Below are 20,964 nucleotides of genomic sequence, written 5' to 3' on the forward strand. Positions count from 1 at the left end.
AAACTAACAAACTATACCACCAAGTAGGTGTAAGTTGTGAGGATCTCAATGTCAACACCTCGATAGTGGAAGTGTAAGTCTGTAAGAGATCTCTTCAATGCATTGAAGATCAGAACCTTTGTTTTACCCAGGTTGACCATCAACTAACAAAGATCACAAAAGTTGGATAATGCATCAATGTCTTCGTAGTCCCTCAAGAAAAGAAGCCAACAAGACCAAGTCATCGACGAAAAGGATCAAAATCAATACATGGTGTAGAAGACAACCATCCCCTTCCTCGATATGCTCATGTAGGAAAGACTCTAGCTCATCAATATAGATCCTGAAGAGGGTTGGCAAGAGGAGGCATCCCTATTTGACTTCAATGGTACTCTGGATGAAATAAGAAGGTTGTTTGCAATCTTGAGCCATCCCAAAAATAACTCAAAATGGCTACCAAAAGGGTCTTGGATATGCCAATATCGCAGAGCCTTTGCAACAAAGCCTCCCTCGAAATTATGTCAAATGCTTTCTGGAAGTCTACAAGGCAACTATAGGCCTTTAAGCAATGATGTGCCTCCTCAATAATGGCTTGGATAGTGAAAATGTGACCAATTGTCTGGTAGTTTGGCCGAAAACCTACTTTTCCTTCCTTGGAGAGTCATTGGTGCAAGACTGCAACATAAAGCTTGGAGAATGTATGACCTACCATGATAGTTCAGTAGTTTTTCGGATCAGAATTATTCATTGATTTGTGGATTGGGTGAATAATGTATCTTGTCCAAGAGGGGGGGAAGCTAAACACACCACATGGTTAAATAAATATGCACTATAGGACTCAAGAGACAAGATGCCATGTTTAAGGAATTCAACTTGAAGCCATTCCTCGTCTATTGTTCTATTAGTACTCATAGCTCTGAGTGCTCTCCTAATGTCCTTCTCAGAGAAAAGGTGGTATAAGGAGGAGGGGAGGTGATGTGGATAATAGGTTATCCAGGAATGTCACAAAGGGAGGTTGTGTGGGGAAATAGGGACTTGAGATCGAGCTCAAGCGGGATGGTATGGCGTTTAGGAAAAATAGTACGCCATAAGGCTTTTGGGGAATGGCAAAGTGCCTCACACAAATCCCTTCTCCTATAGGAGAGAAAGGTTTGCTTTTTACAGCAGAGGAGTTAACGATAAGTTTTGTTGAGACAAGGGAGAGACGAAGTTTGAGGGTCATGTTTGAGGGTCAGACGAAGTTTTTTTTATGAAGGGGTTTACATTCATTGTCAAACCAATGGTTCCTAAGACAAGATCTAGGGGGTTTATGGATGTGTTGACGAGTATAGTGGGAGTAGGAATCCAAGCCTACCTCCACGAGGGCAGTAAGAAGTATCTCATATTTGGTTGTGGTTGTGTTTAATGACTTTAAGTGGGAAATGGAGGGGAGCAATTCCTTGAGGTGGGTGGTATAGGAGTTAGCATAGTCTCTATAAAAAAGGAAGGTAGTACGCACGGTTGGCAAGGTCAACTAGAGGGTTAGGGGCGAGGCAAAGGAGGTAGAGAGGGAGAAGGAGAAGGTGAGGAGGGCATGGTCTACCAAGGGGAGATGGGGGACTAAGAGGTTTTGGATATGTGGGAAGTCTTGGTTGGCTAAAACAGTCAACAACACTGCCCCCCCCCCCCCCAAAAAAAAACTATGGGGTAAGCAAGTAAAGTCACCAGAACTTGAAAAGCAGGGAAGCCCATTAATGATTATAAGACCATGGGATTCATCTAGCTACAAGAAGTGTCTCTCCTACGAACTCCTATGAAGACCCACAAATTCTAGTTCTAACTCCTAGAGGCAAAGTGTGTCCTCCACTTTGTCATGTAGGGCCACCTAAAAGAATGACATCACCAAGAGTGGAGAAGTAATCAACGAAACCAAACCCTTACATGGTCCTTTGCAAGAAATTTTGTTTAGATTCACGGCTAAACTCACAACTCCTTTTAAGACTCTTTGGACTCTAATTTGTTGTAGTCGACAATGTAAACCTGCCCAGCTCTTTCATGGTTGTTTCTGTCCATTCTCATCCATAATGCAAATGCTCATCACATTTTACAAGATATGAAATTCCAGGACTCCACTTACAAATCACACAAAGATCAAATCAGCATCTTTTGGCAATCAATATGAGCATATGCATGTAAGAATAATATCTAGCTTAGCTCTTGCACATTCAAATATTTGTTTCTAAAGTTTATGAACTTGTGAGATTGTAATAGAATCATTCATCTTGCAAGTTTTCTTTCCACATTCACTCCATAATTCTAAAGACAATGCACTGGTCATCTTAACAAAAGTAGTGTTATAGAAGTGTTTTCAAGGTAATATATATTGAATATTATTGTTGGTTTTCAAACTCAGTTACAGATTTGTAAGTTAAACATTGTTTTTCTTGTGTTTTGGGCTATATTAGTTCATTGTTCTACAACTTCTATAGGAGAAACAATGGGATGTTATTGCAAATGTAAAATAAATTAATTAATTAACTAATTAAAATAATAAATTTTAAATCTAACACTTTGATTTGAAAAAGAAGTCCTAGTCCCTGATGGGGGTGGGAAATGGCCAAGAGGAGGTTCGATTTCAAGGAATAGCTGAACAATCTATGTGTCATTAATGAGCAGGAGTTGTGTGAAGAAATCCCAGTGATGCATTGGGCAAGAGAATGTTCTAGAGATTCTCATGTTTATATTGAATGGGGTTGGCTATGCCAAGACATTTGTTTTAGACAGGAGATGGAGTGGGGAGCTTGGAGAGCTGTTGTTACAAAGAAACATGAGGCTATGCAATCAAGCTTCGCCCATTCTCAGGCCGGCAAGTGTGTAAGAGGAACTTTGTCGAGAAAGAAAGGTGGCACTAAGCGAAACCCTAAGACGTTGCAACATGCTACCTGGGATCCTAGCTCTCATGGCTCTTTAGTGAATGAAGCATTCAAAACAAAGGCTGGAGGTAGGGTGGTTGGTATCTTTAGGTCCTCTTCCAGCCAACGTCAAGGGGAAGTAAGCTATACCTTTTCTTTGGCCTTCTTGTGTTGTTCAATTTCTATTGTTTTCCAGCCACATTGGTCTCTGTCTTGTTGGAGGATTAAGGCAAGTTAGGTGGAGGTGGAAGGGGTCCATGTGTATAGTTGGTGGTCATGGTGGCATTTTTCTTGCTATCTCCTTTTCTTCAGGGAGAGTCTTGTGTTGTCCTCAAGTGCTTACTATTTAGTGGGTTTTTGGAGGCTAGAGTCTATATTGTGGTCTTTCGGAAGTTTGTGAGCAGTCATTGGAAATCGGTGGTGGAGGTTGGTGGGTTGGGGGGTTAATTCACATCGATCAAGGCGCTCAGGGTTGGAGTAATCTACCGATGGTATTTGAGGGTGGCAAAGCTCATAGGTAATGAAAGCCCAGTAGTGTTTTTGTAGCCTCGATAGGTGGCATTTGGGTCGTCTAGAAAGGTTGTGGACTTAGCGGTATTATTTGGTGGTGGGAAGTGGGAAGTGAGGTGTTGACTGTAGCCACGTTGGGTGGGTGGACCAAGGAAGCCTGTGGGGTAGGTGTCCAGCACTTGGAGGGGAGGACTTGAAAGTCCCTTGGTGATTCAAATATGTTGCATCAAAGAGGGATGTCCAAAAGGGGGGAGGTCCCTCGAGGTTAGGATATTTCCCACCTAGTTTCTCAAATTGACAAGGAGAAAGGTTTGGTGCAGCCGCATGAGGTATCTCTAGTGTGTGTGGACCTTCCACCACCCTTTGACTCTTTGGAGGCCCAAATTCGAGTAGTGAAAGTGGCAGTGGAACAATTGGCAAGAGACAGACAACGTGACCATAATGAGGTCACAAGTTTTGTGCGCGATATACAGCATAATCAATGGAAACTCTTGGATCAACAAATCTTCCTTCGTGAAGGCCAAAAGCTTCTTCATGAGCAGATGGATGCTTATGGAGGAAGAATGGCTCATATGGAATCACACGAGCTTGAGGCATTTCGACGCCCTGGAGGTGGAGATCCTGATCACCCCGACCCTGGTAACATGGCACGCTAACTATGATTTTGGGACACTTTTTGCGATGAGCACAGTTCTGGTCACTATGGGACATTAACTTCCAGTCTTCTTGTTTTTTCTGGTTATCCTCTATGTTTTTCTGTTTGTACTTGAGGGCCAATAAATCCAGTAGGAGTGGGGCCTCAGTTATTTTGAATTGGTGACATCCACAATGTAATCTTCTTATGAATTAATAGAAAAAGATTGATTCACAAAAAAAAAAGTCCCAGATTTTAAGTAATTAAATGCAGATCAGCTTTTGACATATATTATCATAAATTCAAAGTTAACAACTTTAACACTAGCTGATGTGAAGAAAAGAAGTTGCGCATTATTGAGTAAATTCGCCATCAGTGCATTATAAAGGTTTAATGCTAAAATCAGAGAAGTCAACAACCTTTTTACCAATAACTATTACAAACAATGTAGCCTCCAATTAATACAACCTAGATAACATAGGACTTCAATCCAAATCCCTCTGACAAGAAAAAGTCATATTAATACAAATTATGATCAATAAAAAAGCAGGCCCTAAGCACGTTGCTGCAACTAGAGGAAAAAGGATGAGGGAAGATTTAGTTTTTTGTAAGGATGACTCACAGAAATAGAAGAAATGAAACAGTATGCACGCTCCATTTTTCATATGGCAAGATGACTTAGCAATAGAAAAAACAAAACTTAACAGACACCTTAATCTACAAAAGGGATGCATATGTACCACCACTAGTTCACTCAAATCATCGATAGCGATGTTTTATTTTCCTCCTCTCCATGATATTTCTAGATGCCAACTAATAGATTTATCTTTTCAGCCTCAAATGTTAGCAGAGCTCCTGTAGGTAGCACCCAGGTATCTCCCAGGTTTATTCAACCTGGTCCAGTCAGTACTGTACATTCCCCAAAGGCATCCAAAATCTACATTGTTACCTTCACAGTGATTAATGATGACAAAGGTAGTTCATATTCTACTTCTACTTCTGGTGCAGAGTGGTGGCTCTATTCTTGGATAGTAATGTAAATATTTTTATTCCTTTTTTAGGGTTTACCTTTTCGATTTACCCCTTTGTACCTCTCTATATGTGTGTATTTATTTTTGCATATAGCAGTTGCCTTTTGCACCACTGTTCAGATTTGTTGCACTTTCTAGTCCCATTGCCCTAATTTCATCACATCACGACATTATTTAAAAAAAAAAAACCTTCTTTCTTTCCATGTAAAACCATAATCCTCTCTAGGGAGTAACAAACACAAAAAGGCATTGATTAGAGGGATTGACACAAAGAACTAGAAAAGGCATTGCAATAAAATATAACATAGAATGGCGAAAACAAAATAGTTTTCCATAAAGACACTGTTTTCCTGCTAAAAAACACATGCATGTATGTTTGCATTACTATACACACATACATACACATGTCCCTTAAAATATATCGAGAACAATCAAATATGATATTAAAAATTATGAAGCATCATGCCCCATTTTGACAATGGAGAGATGCTTCTTCAGGCTCTTTTTAGGCACACCAACTCACCTAATGATTACAATTAAAAAGAATAAATTAAAAAATTAGCTTCCAACTAATCCCCCATCCTTACCCCACCAATTGCAACGAAAATTTCTCTAAATACCAATGTTACATTTATGGTGTTGGAAAATATAACACTCAGCAATATAGGGGAAAATATTGGAGAATATTGGCAAATTTTAAAAAATACAAAAATATTCATTTTTTTCAACATCTAAAGCAACAACAACATCAATCAAACACATTGCCATATAAATATGAAAATAAAACTGGCATCTAAGATGTATAAGATTCCATAAATGATACATCACACATTGATACTGAACTCTAATATTTGTGAAGAGTTCTTAGTCCTGAAAGGCTGATCAAAATCACATCAAAAGACTCATAACGTATCTCATGATTTATCATCATGAGCAAAGTTATCAGAACCAGACCTAGTATTGAAACCAGCCTGTGAATTAATTTGTACACTGGTCTACTAAAATATGTAAAGTATGCAAACCATTAAACAACAAATATGCAAAGATTGATGATGTATATAGCCTGGACGATGTAAGTACTAAGGGCCACTTTAGCAAAATGGCACCATGTGTTAATTGTGATACATATCGAAAAAAATACTCATGCATCAATGGCCTAAATGGCTTCTAGAGTCCAAAAAACATCAAGTTACAACAAATAACCACATATCATCAAAAATCATCGCCCATACTGAGATCCTCATCATTAGTAGCACTCTCTTCTCCCTAACATAGCCTTTGCCTCTACCTCAATCCTCCAAGGACATCAAACAACACCCTCCAATTTTGACCAAACTCTGTAATCCAATGCAGGGTATATTTTTGGTATTTAGTATGGTCGTGAGCGTGGAGTTCAACAATCAGTGCCACCAACACCGAGGTACATAGCGGGCTTGGTGCTTTTGATTCAATGCCAATCCCATACCCTTATACATGATAGAATCCAGTGGAAACACCGCAATCTTGCCAACCTTTAAATCTTGGACACTGTTATGTCTTTTGAATTCTGAATGGGATATGACTTTCTCCATACGAAGTCTGATGAGGTCGGAACCACAATTAAACATCCTGAAACAATCAATGATAATGTTAAAAATTTAAGTAAAAGGATAAAAAGAACAAAAATCAAGTTATAAAGCATTATTGGCATCAACGGGGCAATCTTTCCATTAACTTGTGATATATACCCACAATATTGTAATATATTGAAAGTATCATGATATTTTCATTAAAAGAAAATACCATGATATTTTGCATCAATAATATCAGCTTGGGGTGAATCACATAGTATATCGCAATATCGGCAATATATGTTACATTGATAAACACACACAAATAAACCACTTGAATCTTATAAGATCATCTGAAAAGTGATAGCCAAGAGACTAAAAAAAAAGTTTCCTTAAGTTTTGGTACACTAGGTAATTTAGTTTCCTTTCAAATAGGCAAATATGTGATGTTGTGGCCATTGCTCATGAGAGTTTGCACACAATATAGGTCAAAATTTAGGCTGCTATGGTTATCAAGTTAGATCTTTCCAATGCTCTTGATAAGGTTGACCAATTACATTTGAAACTCTTGCTCATCCATACAAGGTTTGCCCCACCTTTGGTTACTTAGATTGCAATTTGCATTTCTTCATTTTCCTTTGTTGTTCTCGTAAATGGCTCTGCATCCCCTTTTTTCAAACCATCAAGAGGCCTGAGATAGATTTGTCCCCTTTCACCTTTACTCTTTCATTTGGTCATTCGAGGACTTAATGGATTGTTGGGAAGATTAAAATCTGCAGGGAAGATAAAGTGACTTCCAATGAATGTTATCAGAACCCCACCAAACTGAACAGAACCAGTCGGTTCAATGGTTTCAGTCAAAAAACGCAGCGAATAGTGGTCATGGGCCAAAAAATGCTAGTTTGGTACTGAACCGACCTTTTTGCATTGATCGGCCAATTCCATATGGTACCATACAACACAACTCGGGACCCAAAATGGTCAAATTAACTAATATAATATCAATAATATTAATAATAACATTTATTATGAGGTGGCCGACCTCGAAAAAAACCCTAAGTCCCCCCTAAATCCTATTTAAAGGGGCACCGCACCCCACTCCCCCATTTCACTCACACTATTCAATTGAGCTTCTTGGAATTCTTGAGCTGAGTTTCCTAAGTGGGTTTGGAGAGATATTTGCAGGGTTGTTTTAAGGAGCTTCTTCGGCAGATTTAGAGAGTTGATTGAAAGGTTGAGTTGGAAAGCTTCTAGGTTGATTTTGTTCGGGAGATTTGAAGTTGCTTCAAGGGTCTTGTCCCCGAAGATCTGCGACTAATTTTTGAGTTGTTTTTGGAGGAGATTGAAGGGATCATTTTCAGATTCTTGAAGGTTGTTAGAGAGTTGTTTTCCTACTATTTGGAGTTGCTCTTTTTGTCAACATTTGGAAGGCCAACTAGAACCTTGCGATAAAGTCTCTGATGACCTAAGAAGCTAGATGTTGGGTCTGATTGAAGTCATCCTAGCAAACATGAGCAAGAACAAGAAAGTTAAAAAAGAAAAGCAAAAGTAAAATAGAACGATAATATTCTCATGGACCCTGAACTTGAAGGGCATATCTCTAGTTCTACAAGTGATCACAGATAATGCCTCTTGTTGACCCTGCCACCTACACCTACCTACAGTTAGTGAAAAAAGCCTTTAACCCCACAAGGTGTGGTTGGTGGCAAGGAACTAAGAGAAGGGGTTTTCACCTATTCCCAACTCTCTCCGTTTAAGTTATCTCCTAGGCTAACTATGGGCGCTGGTCCCTAAAAGAAAATTAAGGATATGAGATTTCTAGGAGAATGTTAAAATGAAGTGGATTACCTTTTAAAGATTACAAGCAAATATGATGTGAGCAATATGAAATGAAATAACCATTAACAATCATCAACACATGAGATAAGCATAAGCATATGAAAGACCAATGCCTTTTAAAGTATTGCTCAAAAAATGAAAGATATTTGCTTAATATAAATGAAATGCTTTCAAATAAAAGCACAAGTAACCCTGAAAGTGAAACAAGAAAATGTTAGCACAACGATACAAGATATAAGGATGCTTTCAAATATATATGATCAATTGTTAAATCAAAGCATACAAGGATATCTTGCAAAAGGAAAACAATTAGTATTCTACTTGCAAAATATAGATGAAATAATGTTTGCCAAAACAAAGTATTCAATTGAACAATGACAAGTAAAACCATGAGATGTCTTAAAATGAAATGCACCTATACTAGATTTGGATGCAATTATCTTGGTTAATTTTTAATCTAAAATGCCTAATCTAAGTGAGAAGTCCTCCTCTTGAGCTCTTACCAAAGGGTAAAAATTGGGGTGACTATAAGAAAGAGGGGCCGAGGGCACACAGGTGTCATTAACGATACCCATCCCCTAAGTCTTATATGCCAGCGTGCGCCTACACCTACCTACAAGGCTTAAAGGCTTTTCTCACTAACTGTAGGTAGTGTAGGTAGTAGGGTGAACACCTCCAACTATCTTGCAATTGGAAGGATGTTAGAGGAAAAACACCCCACCATTTAGTGGACTCCATGTTCAGCCCATAGTTTGGACCTCATGCTTGAGGGTATTGGAAAATTTGAGTGGGTGAAGAAATGTGTGGAAAAAGAAAAATCCATAACTAGTTACATCTACAACCAATCATGGGTTTTGACACTTACAAGGAAACACACTGGGGGTAGAGAATTTGTTCAGTCAACCATCACACTATTTCCAACAACTTTCTTTTGTTGCAATCCCTTGTTCAATTAAACGCCAACTTGCGAAAGATGTTTTCTTATGATGAATGAAATGCATCTCAGTGGAGCAAAAAGACTAAAGGGAAAGAGGTGGATTACAAAGTGTTTGAAAACAATATTAGAGAAGGGTGACAAATGGTGGATGGAGATAAATCCAACATGGGTTTTATTTATGAGGCCATGGATCAAGCCAAAAAGACAATAAAAACAGCAAATGGCGATAAAAGGCAAAAGTATATTCCTCTATGGAGAATCATTGATGAAACATGGAACAAACAACATCTAGACCTTTACATGCATCTAGTTAGTACTTAAAACCAAGGTATTTAATTTCAATTTTCAAGTTTATTAGCTTTGTTATCCATTAGAAAAGTTTTGCCAAACATTCAAGATCAATCGATGAATATTTTGTCTTTTGAACTTTGAACGTACCATTATAATAAAGATTTTGAAGCAAATGTGTAGGTAAAAAAAGGATTGTACAAATTGTTAGTTTTTGATGGATTTGGTAGCAACGAACAAGTGTTATAGTCTCACATGATGTTAAGAGGCTAAGAAACATGAAATCTCGAAAAACCAAAAAACATTTTGTGAGATAAGCTTGGTAAACACCTTAATTAAATTAATTTGCCATAATTAAAATATTAAGTCTAACTTAGGAAAAGTGGTAAATTAAAGTTAATTAATTAAAGTAATTCGATTTTGCTTTAGAGACTTCTATTGATGGAGTCAAAGTGATCTAAGCCATTGATCGGGATTAGATCTTGGTTGTTGGTTGCCCAACAGAAGATTATAAGAGAAAGTCGGTGTGGGGGGGGGGGGGGGGGGTTGGAAAGAGGCATCAGTGGTATTGCGAGCAATTCGACTTACCCAATTTGCAGCATTCAGCAAGGGCACAGTTGAAGCTAGGGAAGAGCATCAAAAAGAGAGAACAACAATGAGAATTTCCGAAGAAATTTGTAGGAAGTTTTCTAGTGGTCCGGGGTCAGTATAGGAGGTTGAATTATCCAGCAAAGTAGATCGTATTCTGCAGTGCAAGTTAGCCAGATTTTTAGTGTGAGTTGCGAAAAGGAGGATCAATTCAGTTGCTGACCTGATCTAGTCCCATGTGGCAGAGCGAATTGTTTCCAAAGGCACAGGGAGGCAGGACGCCTCACCTAGAAGGGTCTCCGAGACAAAACGAATATATTTGAGGCTGCAATGCGCATTTCTGGACAGAGGTGCGAGTGCCGAGAAGGAGCGCAAGTAGCCCAAAGAGGCCAGTTTGAGTTCTTGCAATGAAAAAGAATTTTCCCAATATATTTCTAATTGAGATAAATTATCAAAGCTAAGCTAGAAAGGATGGCAATTGTAAGCTAAGCTAAGCCAGTTGTAAGTTAAGCTGGTTTACCCTTCAAGGTTTTTCCACAGACAATTGTCTAAAAATAACAGTGTCTATTTCATTGTGTGTGCATCTATTTCTCAATCCAGTATTTTGGCTTCCGCAATATTTTTATTTTTGAAGAATTGTGTGTGAATTATTCACTATTTGTCATTAATAATTTAATAGAAGACAAATAAATTATGAATTTCCAGTTGTTGCAGTGAAAGGAATTTTCACATGGTATTACAGCAGAAAAGATTGGATCAAAGGCTCTAGGCGAAAGCAAGTGAAATTGTGCAGTTTAAGAGGGAGATCTGAAGCATAGAATTTCATATCTGCACAGGCCAATCAGGAAGTGTGAGTTGTTGGAGGCAAAAATTTGATTTCCAGATCCAGGACGGAAGAAAATTTGATTTTCCTTAGGAGCAATAGCAGCAGGAAATAGGATTGTCAAAGATGGTTTCCAGTGAGCAGATTAGTGAGTTCACAGAGAAAATCTAGCGCGCAGGGATTTTGCAGTGAGGGTTTTGTAGTTGCATATCAACATAGGGAAGAATTGCGTGTGAATTATTCACCATTTGTCGTTAATAATTTAACAGAAGATAAAGAAACTATGAATTTCCATTTGTTGCAGTTCAAAGAATTTTCACATGGTATTACAGCAAAAAAGATTGGATCAGAGGCTCTAGGCGAAAGCAAGTGCAATTGTGCAGTTTAAGAGGGAGATCTGAAGCATAGAATTTCATATCTGCGCAGGTCAATCAGGAAGTGTGAATTGTTGGAGGAAGAAATTTGATTTCTAGATCCAGGACGAAAGAAAATTTGATTTGCCTTAGTAGCAATAGCAACAGGCAATAGGATTGTCAGAGATGGTTTCCGGTGAGCAGATTAGTGAGTTCACAGAGAAAATCTAGCGCGCAGTGATTTTGCAGCGAGGGTTTTGCAGTTGCAGATCAGCACGGGGAAGGAAGAGAAAAACACACAAAGGGAATTTCCAATATATTTCTCAAGAGCGTTTTCAATTTTCCAATTGTAAGAAAGGAGGTCGTAATTTCCAGCAAAAAAGGTCATAGTAGACTTTCCAGTCCAACCAATGTGAATTTCATGGTTAGCGGTGCGTGTGTCAAAACCGTAGGACATCCGGAGGTAGAGTGAGTTGCCCGAAGGAGGAATCGCAGGCAATGCGAGTTCAAGGAAGGACACCGGAAGGCGAGCGTGAATTATCCAGAGTAGATTTGCGCATTCGAGGAGGAATGTGAATAGCAGGAGGACAAGTTATTTCTCCAATTTTTGAGTTTTCAAAGATGGCCACAACATGTCTCAGAGACCACGACAGATTAGACAGAGCGTCCAACTTTGGCGTCTAGAAGGCTAGGATGCAATCTCTTCTAGACAAGCACGGCTTGAAGGAATTTCTAACAGCAGTGATGATTGAGCCTACAGATCCACAACAATTGGCAACCTTCAAGAAGGAGATGGGCAAAGCCAAGAGGTGGTCCTTAATGGGCTTCAGGATCATATCATCCCGCATGTTGCAAACAAGAATATAGCAGAGGACATGTGAGATTTGTAAATTTGTACGAGGATCCATCTGAGAATTGAAAAATGATTCTCAAGGAGAAGCTAAGGACACCTAAGATGCAAAAGGGTGAGAACGTTACTTTCTATCTCACCAGGATTCAAGTTGTCCGAGATGAACTTGTAGCTAGGAGAGAAACTATCTTATAGTGAGTTGGTGCACACGCCACTCAAGAGTTCTCCAAGGAGTGGCAAACATTGGTCCAAGTGATTTCTGGGAGAGATACACTTCCTAGTTGGGAGTGCCTATGGAGTGATTTCACTCAGGAGTAGTTGAGGTTCAGTCTCATTGATGGTCTTACCAATAACAGCAGCAAGTGCCCGAAGATGAAGGAGGAGAAAACACAGCCCTTGCAGGAAAGGGGAAAGCAAAGAAAGGTCCCAGCTAGGGACAACGCTCGAAAGGAGAGAAGAAGAACGATCTGTAAAAGGTCAAGGGCTTCGGATGTGATGAGTTTGATAACTACGTTACCGTGTCCCAAGATGAAGAAGGACAAACAGGGGAAGCAAACTACAGCATTGGCAGGGATTGATGACTTGTCCGCTAAATTAGAGGATGAGTTTGCTGCGTTTCTAGCATTATCCTCAGATGGAGGAGTATGATACTCTAGTATGCTAGATCGAGCAAGGTTTGTGGCAAGAGCAGTGTGAAAAATGCACGTTTGCAATAATTGGAAACTATTATTCTAACTGATGCAATTTATTTGTCTTCACTTAATTTATTTAACAACAAATAACGAATAGATCACTATTGCAATCTTCACAATAAAATAAATACACTGTGGAAAAATTAAACTAGAACTAAGAAATTCATGCACATAATCAACACAGTTATTTTGGACTGAAGTCCCTGGAAAAACCCCAAAGGGAAAACTGGTCTAGCAAATGAGGGTTTTTATTTTATTATACAACAAATTCAAAATATTACAACTGGGTGCCTAAACTGGCCAACCAATCCTAAGAAAATACTGGCAAAAATCTCCGAAGGAAATTTTCCCTCTCCACGAGTGATTCGGCCTCTTTCTCGCCACTCGAATCAACTCCCTGAAAATCCCTGCTTTGTGCAATGGTTGCATAGCCTCTAACTCGCACTTCCGAAAATTGCTTCAAGTTGCCTTGATCTGGCTCTCTCTATCACTGGAATGGATTCACTTGGCCTCTGGAAAATTTTCTTGGTCACCAGCAACTGAATCGACCCCATGCTCAGCTGAATAAAGCGGCCTCAATGGAGACTCTGCGCAACCCTTGTGTAGCCTCTCCGGGAAATAGATGTTTCCTCCCACATTCTATCTAACCACCTCTAGAAATGTTGGGATTCTCATTGGAGTCTTCCTTCTGAATTATTTGTTGGGATTATCATTCTCCTCCACTGGCTCGAAATCCTTCCCTCACTGAATCACTGTGCACTGGGAAATTCACACTACTTGGATGCTTGTTCCCTCGCTTGCGTCATATCCTCATCCCATTGATCTGCACTTTTAATCTCTCACTAGAGCTTCAATGGCCATGACTAGATCCTCATCAAAAACTAGGATCATCTTGGACTCTATCCATGTGAGTCACTAGAGCATTCTCGATTTTCCTTAATTAAATCCCATTAATTAACCAGTTTTCCTAATTTAGGCTTAGGAAAAATTTAAATGATGGCTAATTAATTTAATTAAGGCATTTCACAAGCTTATCTCGGGAAACCTTTTCTGGATTTTGAAGATCTCATGTTCCTTAGTCTCTTAGACACAAATCTAAACTAGAACACTCGTCCCATGCTACAAAAGCCAACACTTCGTCTTAGCAAAGACGGTGTTCTCTCTCCACATAATACTAATCTCCTGCACCTAGACAGTGTTGCGTTGTTGATGTCTGACTGACTTTCTCCACTTTTCCAAGCTAACCACTCTCCTTGTCACTGGAAATCACTGTGAAGAGAATATTGTCCACCATGCTATTGCGCAAACATTGATCGAGTCAGATTGTTGTTGCTACTATCTCTGCATTGTTGCTGCAACTATTCAATAATGAGTATGATCTTCCCAGATCCTGAAGTGCTAGCTTCCATAGGGTTGCTCCCTCTGAAGCTAGACTCCCTTTGAGTCTCGATCTTCCTATGGGAAACCACTCTACTCCTCCTAGCAATTCGCGTTGTCCTCCTACACTAGAACCTAGACTGCGTAGCTTTGTGTTGGGAATCTTCTGGCTAGAATTGCACCTACATCCTACAACTTCACTATCTGTGTCACTGAAACTAGTTCTGCAACTATCTCTTGATCATCTAACCGCAACTAGCTCTACCACTATCTATCTGACTACTATTTGTTGACATTGTGTCACTCAACTAGCTCTGCAACTGTCTATCGAGCATTTGACTACAAATAGTTTTGCTAACGTTGAATCTTGCTACTGAATATTGTGGGCCCCTGTAGCAAAGGTGATGATCCTTTTGCAACACTTTGGAACTGATCTAACTAATCACCCTATTGCATCGGTGTTGGGCCCTACTCAGCTTGATATGCATAGATATCAAGCTTCTCCTCCACCTAGTGTTAGAGAATCTAGGGCAAAGTAGTGTTGTGATGATTCTCTGAGACTTGATAACAATTTGTGAAGTCTTTTAATTCTTTTAGTTAGATTATACTTATTCTTATTATTATTAGTGCATGTGTGTGTGCTTCATCAAACTGCTACCAAAACAAAATAACAAGAACACAAATTTGGCTCCCTGTCAGGGACAAACCTTCTCCACTCTTGAGAGGAAAACCCTTTGTAGGTTTTCTCTTATTGAAGCTTCTTATTTGAACAACTGCAAAACCCTAGACCCTTGACTAGGATGCCCTCCAAGCATGAGTCAAATCCTTCCTCTTTCTGCACTGTCACTTCCAGCACATCTTCCGGCTCTTCTTCCGACACTTTGTCTTCCAGTACTTTTGTCTTCTAGGTTAGTAAACCCTAGAATATTAGGGCTCCTCTTCTTCGCTATAAGGAGGTCCTTCTTTGCTTATCTTGGAGACCTTGTAGACCTTTCTCTACATCCAAATGATACCCTTCAAAGTGTTGCCATTAAACTACTCTCAATCTGCAACAACTTACCTCTGAAATCCTTGCATGTGTGGAGAGCAAGAACCCTAGAACAGTCCTTCTATTCTCGCTGGCTCTTCCTCCTTTTCTCGCTGATGAGAGAGGCCTTGTAGGCCTAATTTGTACCCGAAAATTGTGAGATATAATGACCTGCACCTTACTGTAGTTGTAGCCGCAGGTAGCCCTTACTTCTTCGCATGTGTGATTGTGTGTATGCCCTAAAGACAGTCTTTTCTTCTTCGTTGTTTCTCCTTCTTTCTTCGCTGCCCTTGTAGCCCTCTTTCTCACCTTCTCTTTTTCTTACTTCGTCCTCCTTGCTTGCGATTTTAGAGATATGATTGTGTCCAAATGAGGAGTGGACAGCTTCTATTTATAGAGGTTTGTCCCTCCTCCTTGAAGCCGACATGACTGTCCCTAAAGCCGACTTGCAGTTGTATTATATTTCAACATTTATTCATCATTTTTGTTGCTTGTTGGTTCTGCAACATTATTCTCTGCATACTCCTTCAGACCATTTCATCTAACAGGAAAGCCATTCTAGCTTTCCATACGCCAAAGTTAGAGGCTCTCTCAAGCCTATCTTGATCCCTGAGTCCTATTGTGGTCATCTCTACAAAACTCGAGTAATCCAGAGGTTAAGCCTGGAAACCTCCTCTTTCCTACTAGTTTCTCTTCTGCTACTCGCACCCACTCTGGAATGCACAAATCTGCTTGCCTCTGGAAATCCTTCTCTGGTAACTCGCACTAGCTAGATTGACAAGCCTTCTACTACCTACTGCAACTAGAAATCTAAGAAAATCTGGAGATCTCCTCTCTTGAGTGTGTTATTCTCTTCCAACCCTACACAGATCCGCAACTGCAACACTTGCTGCAAAACTCTGCACCCAAATCTAATAAATCTGCTCTGCACAAATCATTGATTTGCCCACCGGAACCCTCTTTCCAGTAATTCCACTGTCAGCGGCTATAGATCTAAGGCAATTCACACTTTTCTGCCTTTCTGGATCTGGAAATCGAACTTTGCCTCTCTGTTATATGCACTGTCTGGCTAGAAACTACACAGATCTAAATCCTGTGCTTCAGATCTCCCTCAAAAACTGCACGATCTAACTAACCTTTCGCCTCTGAGGTTCATATATGATCAACTCGCTCTAATACCATGTGAAAATTCCATGATTGCAATAACTGGGAACTATTCTTCTAATTGATGCATTTAATTGTCTTTAGTTAATTTATTTAGATCTGAGGCAATTCGCACTTTTTTGCCTTTCTAGATCTGGAAATTGAACTTTGCCTCTCTGTTATACACATTGTCTAGCTGGAAACTACACAGATCTAAATCACGTGCTTCAGATCTCCCTCAAAAACTGCACAATCTAACTGACCTTTCGCCTCTGAGCTTCAGATCTGATCAACTCGCTCTAATACCATGTGAAAATTCCATGATTGCAATAACTGGAAACTATTCTTCTAATTGATGCATTTAATTGTCTTTAGTTAATTTATTTAGATCTGAGGTAATTCGCACTTTTCTACCTTTTTGGATCTGGAAATCGAACTTTGTCTCTCTGTTATACACAATGTCTAGATGGAAACTACACAGATCTAAATCTTGTGCTTCAGATCTCCCTCAAAAACTGCACGATCTAACTGACCTTTCGCCTCTGAGATTCAAATCTGATCAACTTGCTCTAATACCATGTGAAAATTCCATGATTGCAATAACTGGAAACTATTCTTCTAATTGATGCATTTAATTGTCTTTAGTTAATTTATTTAACAGTGCCCTCTTAGCGAGGAAGGTGTTCTCTCTCCACATCAATACTACTCTCCTACACTTGAATAGTCCTGCACAGTTGATGTCTGATTGACTTTCTCCACTTTTCCAAGCTTACCAATCTCCCTGTCACTGGAAATCACTATGACGAGAATATTGTCCACCATGCTACTGCACAAACTCTGATCTACTCATATTGTTGTTGATGCTATCTATGCCCTGTTGCTGCAACTATTGCAATAAAGAGTCTGATCTTCCTAGATCCTGAAGTACTAGCTTCCATAGGGTTGCTCCCTTTGAAGCTAGACTCCCTCTAAGTCACAATCTCCCTATGGGAATCACTATGCTTCCTCCTGGTAACTCGCACTGTCCTCGTGCACTGGAACCTATACTGTGTAGCTCTGCATTGAGAATCTTCTGGATGGAACTCCAACTGCATCCTGTAACTACATTGTCTTTGTCACTGCAACTAGCTCTGCCACTATCTACTGACACTGTGTTATTGCATCTGGCTTTGTACCTGTCTATCAAGCATCTGACTACAACTAGTTCTGCTAACACTAAATCTTGCTACTGAATATTGTGGGCCCTTGTAGCAAAGGGGATGGTTCTACTGCAACACTCTGGAACTGATCTAACTAATATTCCTGTTGCATCTGTGTTGGACCCTGCCAAGCTTGATATGCATAGATATCAAGCTTCCCAACCACATAGAGGTATTATAGCTATCAACGCAAACTCCTCCATTATGTCAGTTAGTTCAACTATCTCTGTCAAAGTTGTTGCCTACTCCTATTGCGCCTTCTTGTTCTTCTTCCTTTGAGGACATTGGGTGACATAGCGACCATACTCAACACACCCAAAGCAATTAATCTTCGACAAATATTTCTTCTTTCTCTCGCCTCCTCCTCAGCCTTGTCCCTGACTAGCACCTTTCTTCTCCTTTCCCTTACCTACAAGGGTCATGTTTTCCTCATCCTTCTCCTCCTTCAGTCCCTTGTTGTTGCTGCTAGTAGAACCATTCCCAAGGCCGAGTTGCATCTCCTCCCGAGTGAAGTCACTCCACACATGATCCCATCCAAGCATTGTATCTCGCCCAAAAATAACCTAGACATAAGTATGCCACTCCTTAGTGAAATCATTGAGTTGTTCTCACTAGCTTGCTATCTAATGGTTTTTCTCCAGTGGCTGCAAGTTCATCTCTGACATTTTGAATCATGGTGAGGTAGGGTGTAATGCCTTCTCCCTTTTGCATTCTGGTGGTCCTCAACTTCTCTTTAAGAATCATCATCCGATTCTCTGATGGATTCTCATACCACTTGACTACAACGTCCCACATTTCCTTCATTGTTTTTACTGCAGCAAAATGCAAAACGATATGATCGTGAACCCCATCTAGGATCATCCTCTTAGCCTTGGCCCATTCTTTCTTGAATGTTACCTGTAATTGAGGATCTGTAGGTTTGACAACATTGTTCTCTGCATACTCCTTCATACCATGCTCATCTAATAGGAACGCCATTCTAGCCTTCCATACGCAAATGTTAGAGCTTTGTCAACATTGTCTTGATCCTTGAGTCTTGTTGTGGCCATCTCTGTGAAACTCAGTAATCTAGAGCTTAAGCCTGGAAGCCGCCTCCTCTTTCCTGTTGGCTTCTCTTCTGCTACTCGCACCCACTCTAGAATGTGCAGATCTGCTTGCCTCCAAAAATCCTTCTCTGAAAAATCGCACTAGCTAGACTGGCAAGCCTTCTATTGCCTACTGCAACTGAAAATCTAGGAAAATTTGTAGATCTCCACTCTTCAATGTGTTATTCTCTTCCTACCCTGTGCAGATCTACAACTGCAACACTTGTTGTAAATCTCTGCGCCCAGATCTGCTAAATCTACTCTGCAAAAAATCATTGCCACGACACCTTATAGCTAGGATTATGCGAGTGACCTTGTAGCTAGGAATTTAAGATGTATCTGCTTGGGAGACTAGCTCCTTCAATCAATAGGTACGAAATTAGATCTCCCACTCCCAATAGCTATGTTACCTTATAGCTAGGATTAAGAGTGCCCTTATGGCTAGGATTAGGATAGTGATACGAAAATGGTAGTTACCTTAATAATGTGTTTCCCTTCCTGTAGTGTTTCCTTGATAATGTGGTTCTAGTAGTGTGATGAAAACTGACAACTGGGACCTATGACTAGAGTCGAGGGCTTGGTGTAGCGGTATCGAGTGAAGAGCCCACTGGAACCCTATTTCCAGCAATTCCATTGTCAACTACTATATATCTTAGTCAATTCGCACTTTTCCACTGGTCTGGATTCGGAAATCGAACTCTACCTCTCTACTATACACACTATCTAGTTGGACACTACGTAGATCTGAATCATATGCTTCAGATCTCCCTCTGAAACTACACGATCTAACTGATCTTTCACCTCTCAGCATCAAATATGATCAACTCGCTCTAACACCATGTGAAAATTCCACGATTGCAATAACTAGAAACTATTAGTCTAGTTGATGTTGCTTATTTGTCTTTAGTTAATTTATTTAACGGCAAATAACGAGTATCTCACTACTACAATCTTCACAATAAAATAAATGCATTGTAGAAAAATTAAACTAGAACTGAGAAATTCATGCACATAATTAACATAGTTATTTTGGACTAAAGTCCCCGAATAAACCCTGAAGGGAAGACTAGTCCAGCAGATGATTTATATTTTATTATGCAGCAAATTCAAAAGATTACAACTAGGTGCCTAAACTAGCCAACCCCTCTTGAGAAAATACTTCCAAAAATCTCTATGGGAAATTTTCCCTCTCCACAAGCAATTAGGCCTCTTTCTGGCCACTCGAATCAACTCCCTAAAAACCCCTGTGTAGGCTTTGCGCAATGCTAGCGCAGCCTCTAACTCGCACTACGCAGAACTGCTTCAAGTTGCCTCAATATAGCTCTCTCTGTCACTGGAATGGATTCACTTGGCCTTTGGAAAAATTTCCTAGTCTCCAGCAACTTAATCGACCCCTTGTTCAACTAAATCGCACTACCTCAATGGAGGTTTTGCACAACCTTTGTGCAGCCTCTCTAGGAAATAGATGTTCCCTCCCACACTCCAGCTAACTACCTGTGGAAATGTTGGGATTCTCACTGGAGTCTTCCTTCTGAATTATTTGTTGCCCATCAATCATTGATACTCCTCTAGTAGCTCGAATTCCTTCCCTCACTAAATTATTGTGCATTGGGAAATTTGCACTGCTTGGGTGCTTGCTCCCTCACTTGTGTCTTCTCCTCATCCCATTGATCTGCTCTTATAATCTTTCATTGGAGCTTCAACAACGATGATTAGATCCCCATAAATGGCTAAGAACATCTTAGACTCGATCCATATGAGTCTCAAGAGCATTCTCAGTTTTCCTTAATTAATTCTCATTAATTAACCAATTTTCCTAAGTCTATGATGACTAATTAATTTAATTAAGGTATTTTGCAAGCTTATCTCGCGAAACATTTTCTGGATTTTGGAGATCTCGTGTTCCTTAGTCTTTTGGACACAAATCCAGACTAGTACACATATCTGATGCTACAAAAACCAACACTCCCTCTTAGCGAGGAAGGCGTTCTATCTCCACATCAATACTACTCTCCTGCACGTACACAGTCTTGCGTCGCGGATGTCTGATTGACTTTCTCCACTTTTCCAAGCTGACCAATCTCCCTATCACTGGAATTATTGTGAAGAGAATATTGTCCACCATGCCACTGCGCAAACTCTAATCTACTCATACTGTTGCTGCTACA

General features: G+C 39.9%; 1 protein-coding gene across 6 annotated transcripts in view; it reads right to left on the reverse strand.

Moving 5' to 3' along the window:
* The window catches only part of LOC149182170 (uncharacterized), a 227,006-nt gene that overhangs the window by 112,638 nt on the left and 93,404 nt on the right, over positions 1–20,964 (reverse strand). The window contains exon 7 of one of the 6 annotated variants that reach the window (XM_089416777.1): positions 6,082–6,653. The exons of the other annotated variants lie outside the window; for them this stretch is intronic. Within the exon in view, the coding sequence (XP_089272903.1) occupies positions 6,645–6,653 (9 nt within the window). The 3' untranslated portion in view covers positions 6,082–6,644. Of the gene's footprint in view, positions 1–6,081; positions 6,654–20,964 lie in introns of those variants that run through there. 6 annotated transcript variants of the gene reach the window in all.

This window comes from Pinus tabuliformis, chromosome 3_2 (assembly GCF_031772625.1).
Source record: "Pinus tabuliformis cultivar Carrire ecotype Pingquan chromosome 3_2, CPIR1, whole genome shotgun sequence".
NCBI classification, from domain to species: Eukaryota; Viridiplantae; Streptophyta; class Pinopsida; order Pinales; family Pinaceae; genus Pinus; species Pinus tabuliformis.